We start from the raw sequence: 12,918 nt of genomic DNA, 5'->3' as shown, positions 1-12,918 counted from the left end.
TATAGAAATATGAAGGATGATAATGTCAAAAATGACTTCTGAATTCATAGAAGTAACTTGTTGGTCAGTATTTTGAATCTTTATTGCTGTAATATTCTAATACATACATATAACAACAGATGTAAGAGTAGAGGAAACAGGAAATATTTGTACAAGACTTTCAAAATTCACAGAAAGAGCAGAAGTAGTAGTAGCAAAGGTAACACTATTTACAAGATTTCACATCTGTCGCTACAACACCCTGCCCTCAACACCTGTTGTCTCGGGCACCTCATTGATGCCATGTGTAATTTCGATGCGGTTGATCCTCAGGAGCGTGTGTGTTGTCCGGTTAACTGTGGGGGAACAGGAATGAGTAAGTATGCATGCATATCTATGTAGCAAAAGTAGCAGTAATAATAATAATAATAATAATAAATAAAAAAATAATAATAATGGTTTACTAGCTAGAGTAATGCTGCAATGGAATCCTACAATGGGATGAATAGAATCAATTGCATCTTTTAAAATTTGGAGAGCTAGGTTGTGACCATAATGATGCAAAAACTGGTTGGCTGAAATGTCAACATAAAGACAAGCAGACAAACAGAAAACAGTCACAGTGAGGGTCTGGTATCGACAAGCAAACTCTCACTATTGATTTGTGTGGGTGTGGGTGTATTTACCCGTCTGAAGTATACAGGATTTGAGCTAAGCTCATGTTCTTTCTCCATATCTGCTTTTATCCAACTATATTTTAAATTTAATCATAGCTCTTCATTTTATCTGTGCATTCAGACTACTACAAGTATCACTGATTCTATTGAGAAAGTCAAGCTTCTTTATCCTTTCCAAATCGTTTCTTCAGCTTATTTTCATGTCCCTTAGGTAGGGGCAGGCCTATCTGGATGAGTTATGCTGCACACTTAACCACCCCAAGCGGTTTCTTCTCTAGAACCCTCTTCCTGAATAATTCTTCTCTCTACTGAGCATACCAAACACAGGGTGGGTTGGTATGCCCTTTACTTCAGCTTTCTCGCATGTTTGGTGTGTGCAGCATCCAAGTAAGGCTGGACAACATGAGTCCTGGAGGTTGAGCGATGTTGCAGTTGTATGTCGCGGCGAGTAATACACCACTTTGGTGCCTTATTCTGGCCCAGACAAGTGGCCTCTCTTGGTTTAGAGAGGTTGATTGACTAGTCTGTGTGACCACGTGTGAGCCAAGTGGCCACCACTAGTCAGGTGGTGGCTGTGTATTGTCTCTTGCTACCCCTGAGGCTGTCGGGCTTATAGGGCTCCATGGTGGGTGGGGGCATGGGAGAGTGAATTTTAAACTTATATATGGCATCCAGTACTTTTGACAGGTCTGGTCCGGCCAGGAGACCACCCTTGCTTAATCTGGGGAGGCAGTGGCCAAGGGGTAAGCGTACAGGCGTGGTGAGCCCGTTGACCTAGGTTCGAGTCCCACCGAAACATGCTCATTTTTCAAACCATTGCTGAGAGGTGGAAAATTACCCACACACTGCCCAGATCTTCAATCAACCCTAACTTCAGCGATTTCGGTCAAACGAAGCACCAGGGGGCAGTATGGGCCAAGCAGTCATGTATCATGGCAACCACTATAAATATATATTCTCCAATGTCTCCCTCAAGGCAACTCTTAGTACCATTAACAACCTTCTACGGATCTGCGAAGTATGCTCAGCGAGTTCCGTGGGGCGAATAAGTCTGTGGGATGTAACACTCCAAGTATCAGAAATTTCCGGCGTCTAAAAATCACGGAAATGATAAGAGGTGAGTAACAAAATGTATCAATTATGTGTTGTCTAATCATTCTAAACACTTTTCTGCCAAAAAAAAAAAAATCCAAATTTGCTTGGCACCAGGGGAAAATTTTTTTGTGAAAAATGCTTGGCACCCTGGGGGTTAACCTTGGGCCTGGGTCAATGAGCCAGCGTCTTGTCTGCACTACCCTTACACACCCTGCAAAAAAGATGTGGGTGTACTTGGTGGGGCAGGGGGGCTTCCCAATGTTCCTCAGACCTGTCAAGTAACTGGATGCTGGCTGAGTGGTCAGAGCAGAAGAGAGGAGGAGGAAACGTGCAGCAATAAAACCGTACAGGTCACAAGAAGAAGAAGACGTGCGGCGCACGTGGCACAGCGTGAACACGAAACACAACACCGCCACGGAGCACCAGTCACCAATGTGCCGGGTACCTTAGCGGTGATGGTTAAAGCGACTATTACTTGGGAACAATATTGGTGGACCAGGGTGCTGCCTGACATGACTGTTCGGCGATCGTAGGGCGGACTTGGGCGGATTAGTCTGGAAGTATTTCTGCTGTGCAGCGGCCCGATCAGCTGACATTTTCTGTGATACATGTTCGAAAGAATGGATATCCGTGGATGACTAAAGTGTTTAGTGTAAATGCATTTTTGTTTCTCACTGTAAAAATAACTATTAAAACATAATATGATTGAAAGAAATTAATCAACATCAATTTCTACTTGAAAGTATGTATACGGTCCCTGAAAGTCAAGATCAAGACCAAGATTGCCCATCGAACGTAGCATCCTCGTGTGATTAGTTCCCTCAGTAGCTCAGAGAAAGTTACTGCCTGCACACTGCGCAGTGAGTGAATCTACCAACCAACCCTTTTGTTTACCATTTCAAAGTCACAGCTGCTCAGGGTAAGAGCACTGTAACTCTTCAATCAACAGTGGAACACTTTGAACACAGAGAAGGGCACAAAGCAACATACGGTATCATAGTCATAATAATTGTAAGTAAGGTGGCCAAATGTAATACTGCATACACATTAAGTTCAGGGAAAATGTGGAGGTTTTTTTTCTCTAAATATATCTTGCCAAATTATAGGTGCGTCTTATACGCCGGTGTGTCTTATAAGGCAGGAAATACGGTACCTTTTCAACAATGCAGCCTCAATCGTGCCCATTCCAACTAAAACAACCAAGTTTTTGTTATTCATACTATGTAAAGGTCGAACTCATCCCTGATCTCTCTGATATGATGTATTTTACTGCACAAGGAACATACATCAAGTAGACAAAACTTGCTGGGGGACATCATAATAGACAGCCCCTGCTAGCTGCAAAGTGGATAGATGACTCAAGAAACTAATGTGGAATTCACACAACTTACACATTTAGGAGCATCTATCATTACAGTTCCATGATTTGTGGTTACTTGTGCAGAAACTGTATTTAAGGTCTTCATTTTTTCAAGGTACCATTGTCAGTTATAGTGCCAAAGCCAAAGGTAGCACTGTATTACTCAAAATCAATCATATGTACGACATCTAGTGAGTCCAATATAAATGGAACTGCCCCCATTTACAATGTAATAGCAAATTTCAGGCAACAATTTTACTATAACTATCATGGTGTATGCATCCTATTTTAGAGAAGCCATTACAACCAAAGACTTTATCCTTGGACTGTTGTTTGGGATGCTGTGGATGATCTAGTTGTTGTTGTAGAAGGAAATATATCTACAAGTCATTTTCAACATAATAATAAATCTAACTGACTGACTACTGCTCTATTTGCATCCAATCTAACTTTTCATTATGCAAAGTCAAGTTAATCCAACCTACTTGCCTTACCTTACTGCACCTAACATACCCTTACCGTGATGTGGTGTACCCAAAGCTAGATACCCTAGTCAGTCCTCCATATCACCCAACCTGATTGCCATACTTACACTTCGTCCTGCGGGTGTTCTTACGGCGGCGGTAGTAGAAGTAAACACGGCAGTGAGAGAGCGTCTTCTCTATCACCGTCGCCTCCACCCGCACCAAGTCCTTGCCAAGCAGAGGCCGCCCAAACAGTGTGAAGTCCCTCGCCCCCACCGCCATCACCTGTAACATGCAAACAAACTTTCACTTTTAAGTTAAAGAAGGAGATCAAGAATTAGCTTAAAAATATGAAGGATGATAGATGATTACAGTAAATCTTTCTCAGAACTAAGAAAGGACAGTGACACAAACAAGACTGATTGCCACATTCTAGATCCTGATAAACATGAAAAAAAGCTAAAGTAAGCTTGAGATAAAGAACAACAGTGGAAACCAAGAGAAACCCAGCAAGAGATGGAAGAGGAGGTATCGTATTTGCCAATGTCGAAGACATGCACCAGCGTCAATGACACTCCCCATTTTCAAGTGCTATATCTTTTAAAAAAATATTAATAAATAAATAACATGCTGACCTTCCCCAATTTTTCTAAGATGTTTTGTTGGTTGTTTCATGACTTGTAGAACATGTCTATCATAAGATGCTGGACAAGCACCTCATTGTAATTTAACATATAGTTATCTGAGGTTGCAGGTTGTAAATAGCGGCAAATTAGCTCCCCATACAAAGGCCTGGGAGCCACTGACTCGTGTATCATGTACCCTACAGACTTGAGGAACACCGCTGGGGTTACCAGATACCACCAAAAGTGTTGCACACATAGACCGTAGTTGAACTGGATATCCGTCATGCCACGTGTATCCCTCATTGGTTTTATAGTGGAGGGAGGTGGCATCTCCTATTACTGATGCTGTAGACGGTAAGAAGATGCAGCAAAGATGAATGTCACCATCTTGGCAAAACATTTTAGCTTTGCTGAATAACATTGTACAATGATGCATGGCTGATAGGTCAACTGATTGCAGGTCTTATGCCCAGCCTTCCCACGCAACCCCTGGTGCAATAACTCCTCGGTCCATCTTGACACTTGTTTACACAGTCCTCCCAGCCAATGGGAACATTTTCACTAGTTCCACGGCTTTGGCCATTAGTTATGAAACTCAGGACTGTTTTTGTTCTTAACACTAGGCTTGTAATCGCTTGTTAAAAGACACTATTCATGAGGCCCCACTGTAGGTTGTGGTGTCCAGGTGGGTTCTTGAAGCTTCACTTCCTCTGACAATGACAGAGCCAAAATACTGAAACCCATCGACATCAGATTTTTGGTCAAAAATTAAATTATGCATCAATTTATATGAAATTTTTCTGGGTAATAACGATGATACCTACTTACGTATGTAGAAATTTTCAGGATGATATATATAAAAAAATTAAGAAAAAATAACTAAAAACTACATAATTTTTAGTATAACTTTCATTGCTATCTGCTCCTAAATCAGAAAACATATAATAAATTTAAAACTATCACGGATTAAAATAATCATTTGCAAGTAAATCTCAGCCATTAGTTTTGCCAAATATATTATTTTTTTGTCCAAGAAAAAATAAAAAGTAATAATGCTTTACAGATTCTCTTTCCATGGATTTTTTTTCTTTATCAAAAAAGAAATCTTGGATAATCAGATAAATTACTGACAAAAAAAAAAAAGCATGAAAACTAATTATTCAACAAAAAATTTACATGTGAGAAAAAAGTTTTCCTTCAGAATCTTGCTGCAGCCTACTCTAATTCTCGCTGGATCTTATTGTTCCTCATCTTCCCCGTCCCAAGGAGCATCCATAGATATGTCCTTCTCTGTGAGATATTTCTACATGGACGATGTAGTCTCAAGTCCAAGAGATTCAGCTAAATCACTATCTACTTAGTTGACGCTGAAGTTGCAAATTGCTGTTGCTGTCGTGATGTCCACCATTCTCTTTGATGCACTGCAGGGCTTTGGGCATACCATATTCTTGAGTGCATGTGTTCATTTCTATTCAGTGTCATTCCTTTCATTCATTCCTTTAAAAATATGCAACACTAAGCCTAAAAACATCCGACAAAATTGCTCATATCTCAAAACTAAAGTTTATGACATTTGGAGTGCAATTTCTCTGTTGTTTTTTAAGTGACTGTAAATATAAAGGTATCATTGGAAAGAAGAAAGGGAAAAGGTATCATTGGAAAGAAGAAAGGGAAAACTTTTCATTGTGAGCCATTTTTAAAAATATAAAAGCAGCTCCCAGTAATTTTTTTTGCTAACAAAAAAATGTCACCAAACTTCATCTTATTTTTTGCATATGAAATGTGATAACTAAAATTGCCAAGATGAAACAAAAGCTATATATATCTGTCATCTTCAGGCTTATTTTCAAAACAGTAGGTTGAAAAATAGTTGGGATTTTGTGAAGAATGTTAGTGTCATTTATTGGAATTTTCGCCGTGTAATATTTTTTTTCTCTCTAAATATTAATCGTACCTCCCTCAATGATACTTGAGGATTTTATATGTAAGGTACAAAGACGTAAACATACCAAAATTAATGAGATTCTGAAAAGAATGAATGTCACCTCCTAAGTAACAACTGTAGCCTCCCCTTAAAAGCCATGCATATTGCCTTCAAATTCCTGGAAATTGTTGCAAGAACATCACTTAATTTTTCAGTGGCCTTAACTCACTTTCACATATGGGTCAATTTTTCACCCCCAAATTCGATCCCCTTTCCCTTGAGAGTGAGGCAAACTTGTACCCAAAATCGTGGTCAATTGCAGTAACTTAACTTACAAAATGAATTATTTTTGAACCAGGAAACATGTTCACTGCACTGCCTCCACATCTTTAGGGCACACATTCCCAGTCACGGTCCCGATCGTCCCTGATCACTCCCGGTTAGCCAATCCGGGCCTGACCGCCAGCAACATAGGCAATATTCCCAGGACCGGCGGCGCACCTGGGGTTTATTGCCGGTGTACAGCAGGCAGACTGGCAGCTTACCGCCGGTAAATCGGCGTAACCTCTTTAACTAAAAACACGTAAAAAAACTGGAATGAAGTGAAAAACGTGTGTATGAGGCAGGCAGTAAAAACATAAAACACACACACCTTCTCCAGGCGTATGGCATCTCCTATGCTTGGCGGGAAGGCTGTCTGCACCACCACCAGGTCGCCGGGTGTCACTAGGTGCTGCTTGCCCTGGAGGTACACTGCTGCAAACAGCCGTCCTGCCGCCCCGTCCCTCACCTGCTCATCCACTTTCCCTATCACCTCTGTTTGGGGAGGACCAAGGCAAGAGAAACCATTAAAGCTTTTCTTCTATTCTTACTAGTTCTTTAGTCATCTCAATTGGGGAGGGTACTAACTGGCAATCGTGAGTTTATTGCATGGTCAGACCATGGTGAATTACACACACACACACACACACACAAGGAAGAACCTAAACTGTTTAATAGATTCATAAATGGAAAAATTAAACCAAGGGAAAAAATAGAGACTGAAAGATGGAAATAAGATAATTGAAGATCCTAAAGACATGACTGAGCTGCTAAACAAGAGATCCAGCAAGTTTTTACAAAAGAATCACAATTCAATGAACCACAAGATGACAAGATATATGTTCATATGGATGAAGTCATAGTAAATAAAGAGCAAATATACAAGTGTTAATAGCACAAAAACTGTGCTAGATCGGCGTCGCATGACCCTCCAACACACACCCAACAATTTATTTTATGCAACTAGGGGTCTAAAATGGAAAATGCTTACATTAGGCCCTACTATGAAGGCCTACCGGCGCCACAGGCCAAGATGTAAAAAAAAAATAATAATAATAAATAAATAAATAAAATAAAACCAGCTGACTTTGTTTATAATGCCATGTTGTAGGGTTCATCAGGGCTAACAAATGTTATTATACAATATCATGTCTACAATGCATGGGCAAGCCAGGAAAACAACTTGAAGAGAACAACAACAACAACAAGATGGACAATCTGTTGATCGGTGTCTGTGACGCCAATAATAAAATAACGGAGGAGCTGGAAGAGAGGCAAGCAATAAGACCGGATGGAGTCTCAGGTTTTAAATTGAAAGAATGCAGAAATCAGCTGGTTGGACCGGTATATGATATTATAAAGTGCTCAATATCAACTGGTAAATTACCAAAGGAATGGCGGAGGGCTGAGGTGGTCCCTATATATAAAAGCGGGAAAAAGGAAGAACCTCTGAACTACAGACCAGTATCATTGACCAGTATAGTTTGTAAAATATGCGAGAAAGTGATACAGAAACAATGGACAAAATTTCAAGAAGAACGCAATATAATTACAGAAAAGGGTGCGCATGTGTAACAAACTTACTGAGCTTTTACTCAAGAGTGACAGACATAACACAGGAGAGGAACGGATGGGTAGATTGCCTGTACTTGGATCTGAAGGAGGCTTTTGATAAAGTTCCACACACAAGACTACTATGGAAGCCGGAAAATAAAGGAGGATTGAAAGGGAAAATGAAAAACTGGATGGAAAGTTAGTTAAGTTACTTAAGGGGAAGAGAGGTGAGAACAGTGGTAAAGGACAGCAAATCGGAATGGAGAATTGTAGATAGTGGAGTAACCTAAGGATCGGTATTGGCACCAGTACTTTTCCGAGTATATATAAATGATATGCCGGAGAAAGTAAGCAGTTACATAAGCCTATTTGCAGACGATGCGAAATTGCTGAGACATAAAAGAGACAGTAAAGACTGTGAAATTCTGCAAGATGACCTGAATAAGATTTGGGACTGGAGTATGAAATGGGAGATGGAGTTCAATGTGAAGAAATGTCATGTAATGGAAATGGGAAAGAGTGAAAGGAAACCAAAAGGGACATATAGAGTGGGAGATGGAGAAATACTGAAAAAAGTTCAAGAAGAAAGAGATCTGGGAGTGACAATACAGGATAATCAACAGTCTGAGAGTCATGTTAATAGGATATTCAGGAATACGTATAGAATGGTAAGATATATAGGATTAGCATTCCACTTCATGGATAAGGATATGATGAAAAAAATAATAACCACTATGATTAGACCAAAATTGGAATATAAGGAAACTGTGTGGTCTCCCCATAAGAAAAAACACATAAAAAACTAGAAAGAATACAAGGAATGGCAATGAAAAATGGTTCCAAAACTGGAGGGATTATCATATGAAGAAAGGCTACAGGAAATGGACCTACTAACACTGGAACAAAGAAGAGAAAGGGGAGACCTAATACTAATTTATAAATTATTGATTAAATGGAAGAAGTGGACAATGAGGAGTTACTACTAAGAGAAGGAAGAAACACCAGCAACACACGAGGACACAGTAAAAAATTGAGGAAAGGAAGATGCTTGAGAGACATAAAGAAATATAGCTTCCTGCAAAGAAACATAGAGGTTTGGAACAGACTAAGCGAGGATGTAGTATTGGCGAAGAGTGTGCACAACTTTAAGGAAAAACTGGATAAATACAGGTATGGAGACAGGACCACACGAGCGTAAGCCCAAGCACTGTAAAACTACAACTTGGTAAATACACACACACACACACATGCTCTCTCTCTTTCTCTCACCATGGCTAAACTCCTTCAAGGCATCTGTGTCATCCACCACCACCTCCTGTTGGACTGCCTGGTATCTGGAGTGGGGTAGGGCAGAGGTAGAAGCAGGAGGAGTCCTGAGCCCCCGAGAGTGGCTTGCCAGCAGGTTTCCGCCAACCTGCCCCACCCCAGCCAGCCTCAGCCCTGTCAGCTTCTCCACACACTCAGCAACACCTGTGGGTAATGTCATGTGCTCTATATACTTTTGTAAGAGGTAACATGAAGTTTTCTTTTTGGTCATTTTACATGACCGATATTCTAGTTTTCTTTTTCCTGCAAATTTGCTTGTATTTTTGCACACAAATATTGAAGATAGACCTTTTGTAATAAGATTTCATCATCATTCATTACTACAGTCCATTCACTCAGGCTGGCTCCCTCCCAGCAGTGTCTGGATCCCAAGCTCAGTAAGTCTGGATGTTGCTGATGTCGCTGGCAGGCAGGGTGTCTGGCATCTCCCCTGCCCAACACAATATTTCTTTACTTTACTCATCCGTCACACAAGAAAATGTTCAATTTTAAAATTAATTCCATAATTGCTGCACACATCAATAATAAGTAAAAAGTTGTATAAACATGAATTGTCATTATTTTTTTACCCTATTTAGTTTTGAAAATCATGTTTGAGTTGTAAAATCACTGCTTAACCTAATTATGTCAATAATTTTTTTTTTGTGTGTGTGTGTGTAACAAGTGAGGTAAGTAATGTATAAACATTTTCTGAAGCTAGGCTAGTATTGGCGTCAGACGCCCCCACCCGCCAACAGCCCGTCAGCAGTGTCCTTACTTGGCTAGGAGCTAGGGATCTATAGTTCACTGCAGCTCAAAGACCTCTCCCATCATTTTCTAGCTCTCTCGGTCCAATGTCAATGTAGTCCATCCTAATTCATAAAAAATTACAGACCTGTGACCCTGACATCCCACATTATTAAAACATTTGAGAGGGTCCTTAGGAAAGTATTAGTAAAACACCTTGAAGCTAAAAATCTCCTCAACTCTGGACAACATGGTTTTAGGAAGGGGAGATCCTGCCTTTCTCAGCTTCTAGATCACCACACAAATGTTCTCGAGGAGGTGAAAAATGGAAAGAATGTCGATGTGATATACCTAGACTTCGCAAAGGCATTTAACAAGGTGGATCATGGAGTTGTTCTCCATAAATTGAAAAAGATGGGTATTGGAGGGAAGATTGTTACATGGGTCCATAGCTTTCTTACTGGAAGAAAGCAAAAGGTCATTGTGGAAGGAGTTGAATCCAGCAGCTCAGGAGTATTGGGTGGCGTACCACATGGATCTGTACTTGGACCTCTCCTATTTCTAATCATGATAGAAGACATAAACGAGGAGGTCACATACTCAAGGGTAACATCATTCGCAGACGACACCAAGATCTCCAACACCATTTGCACAGGGGAAGATGTAAATAATCTACAAAGGGACTTGGAAAAAATATATACCTGATCTGGTCATCAACTAACATCATGAAGTTTAATAATGAAAAAGTCGAGCTCATACGCTACGGAAGTGATAAGCCCTGCAGGACAACATCTACACTGCAGGGGAAGACATCATCGAAGAGAAGGACTCCCTCAAAGACCTGGGAGTGTGGATGAGTAAGGATTGCTCTTTCTCAGAGCATATACAGAAGATCATAAAGACAGCAAAACAAATGTCAGGATGGATTCTGCGCACTTTCCTGTCTAGACATCCACAGCACCTGCTACCACTGTGGAGGCCCCTAGTGGTCTCTAAAATGGAAAATGTGTGTCAACTGTGGTGCCCCTACAAAATCAAAGACATTCAGGAGCTGGAGCAGGTACAGAGGGTGTTCACCAGAAAGATAGACAGTACATCTCTGGGTTATTGGGACCGACTAAAAACTAGGAAAGTACTCCTTACAAAGAAGGCGAGAGAGATATTGTATCATATACACATGGAAGATACTAGAAAAATTAGTACCCTGCCCATCCCCACATGGAGAGGAAGCCATCAAGAGCCAGATACACCCCAGGTTTGGCAGAACATGTTGCAGAAAAACTCTCTCTTCAGTGACACAACGGCTAAAAACAGTTGAGGCCGAACATTTCATCAACTTTGGTCCCAGGCTTTTCAACAGCCTGCCAAGAGAAATCAGGGACATGACAAAATTCACTACTGAATAGATGCATTCAAAAGGAGGCTCGACAACTTCCTAAAAAACATACCGGACGAGCCTCCTATTCCACACAACCCATGCCCACGGGGTGCAGTATCAAACTGTATAATTGACCAACTACAGTACAAAAAGAAAGAATAAAAATGTGGAGGTGGTGGACTTTCAAGTTGGCCGTGGTGATTCCACCAGAACTACTGACAAGTAAGACAAGCAAGAAAGCATCACTATTACCTATCACTAAACTATAAATTGATCATACTTATCATCCAAATCAAAGAAACGAGAAATTTGTGAAGGAAATGGTTATGAGTGATGATTGGCACACATCAAAATACATAAGGAAAAAAATAATTCGCGTCAACCGCCGGCATGACGGGTGCGATTCTGAAGGTTGGTGACAGCGAAAATAGTCTTATGCTGCTCATGATATACTACTACTACTACTACTGCGACTACTACTACTAACTCTACAACCAATAATAATAGTAATAAAAATAGCTAACAATATCCGCGTTCATTCCATCCCCCCCATACACACACAAACATACACATACACCTCTATTTAACCCCATAGGTCACCAGGGTCATGTCAGGCAGAGCTCACGGGCCACGAAGGTCAGGTCACGTCTCAGTCCAATCAAGAGGTCATCAGGTCACGTAGGAACAGTGTATTACCTGAATTTCCGAGTCTCGTGAAGGTTCGTACAGCCGCTCTGAAGGCCGCCATCTTGCCCGACTCGGAGTGTGTAGGTAAGGGCGGGAGTCCCAGGGAAGAGTGTGCGTTTTGGGCCTTATGTACTGAGAGAGAGAGAGAGAGAGAGAGAGAGAGTTTACATAGATTTACAAAGATATTCAGAGAGAGAGAGAGAGAGGCTTACATAGATACTGAGACCACATACACAGCTCATGGAGGGGTGTTCAAGTCGTAGGAAGGAGGAGGAAATGTATACAGACTAAAGAAGGCTGAGAAAAAAAAATATTGCTGACAGCCGATAATTCATGTAGCTAGAGGAAACGCTTATATAGGCCTATACCAGAACACACACACACACACACACATATCGAAGGCTGAGCTGCGTCAGGTTTATAATCACACTCTGTCCTGCCTGGAGGTTGGGATGGGTGTCTCCTTCTCCCCTTGTTGTTTTGTGCACAAAATAATACTATCAATCAATCAATCAGGTTTATACATTTTACGCGAATCTCGATCCTTAATTTTGTTCAAGTGGAAAGTCGAAATGGTTTGCGGGGTAACGTGAAATAACAGGGAAGAGAGAGAGAGAGAGAGAGAGAGAGAGGATCGAGGGAGGGAAAAATGCATGCAATAGTCTATGATGGGCAATGTAAAAATAGTATTAATGATGGTATCCGTTTGCACCATAATTTACGTCATATTCTGTCAACCCGGTCAACCCCATAATTAATTGTTTTCCTTTCCATCTCGATCTGCGCGTATAAGGGAAGGAA

At 40.9% G+C, this 12,918-nt stretch overlaps 1 protein-coding gene across 1 annotated transcript; it reads right to left on the bottom strand.

Moving 5' to 3' along the window:
* Window positions 1-56: 56 nt before the first annotated feature.
* LOC127005187 (39S ribosomal protein L21, mitochondrial-like) lies at window positions 57-12,288 on the bottom strand. Its single transcript, XM_050873877.1, has 5 exons — window positions 12,127-12,288; window positions 9,270-9,470; window positions 6,778-6,941; window positions 3,704-3,860; window positions 57-335 (listed from the first exon to the last, which is right to left on the bottom strand). Exons 1-5 carry the CDS (start codon window positions 12,176-12,178, stop codon window positions 232-234), a joined length of 678 nt encoding a protein of 225 aa, XP_050729834.1. The 5' UTR covers window positions 12,179-12,288; the 3' UTR covers window positions 57-231.
* Between the last annotated feature and the right edge of the window lie 630 nt (window positions 12,289-12,918).

This window comes from Eriocheir sinensis, chromosome 29 (genome assembly GCF_024679095.1).
Source record: "Eriocheir sinensis breed Jianghai 21 chromosome 29, ASM2467909v1, whole genome shotgun sequence".
NCBI classification, from domain to species: Eukaryota; Metazoa; Arthropoda; class Malacostraca; order Decapoda; family Varunidae; genus Eriocheir; species Eriocheir sinensis.
Note: the sequence above shows the minus strand (reverse complement) of the source record. Positions and strands in the feature narration are given on the sequence as shown.

Bases quoted from the DNA above. Each gene is read 5' to 3' on its own strand.
- LOC127005187 (XM_050873877.1), bottom strand. From the start codon at position 12,178: ATGGCGGCCTTCAGAGCGGCTGTACGAACCTTCACGAGACTCGGAAAT. The intron at 6,942-9,269 runs GTGAGAGAAAGA...CTCCCCAAACAG, and splicing joins CTTGAAGGAGTTTAGCCATG to AGGTGATAGGGAAAGTGGAT. The intron at 3,861-6,777 runs GTGTGTGTGTTT...TGCATGTTACAG, and splicing joins ATGCCATACGCCTGGAGAAG to GTGATGGCGGTGGGGGCGAG.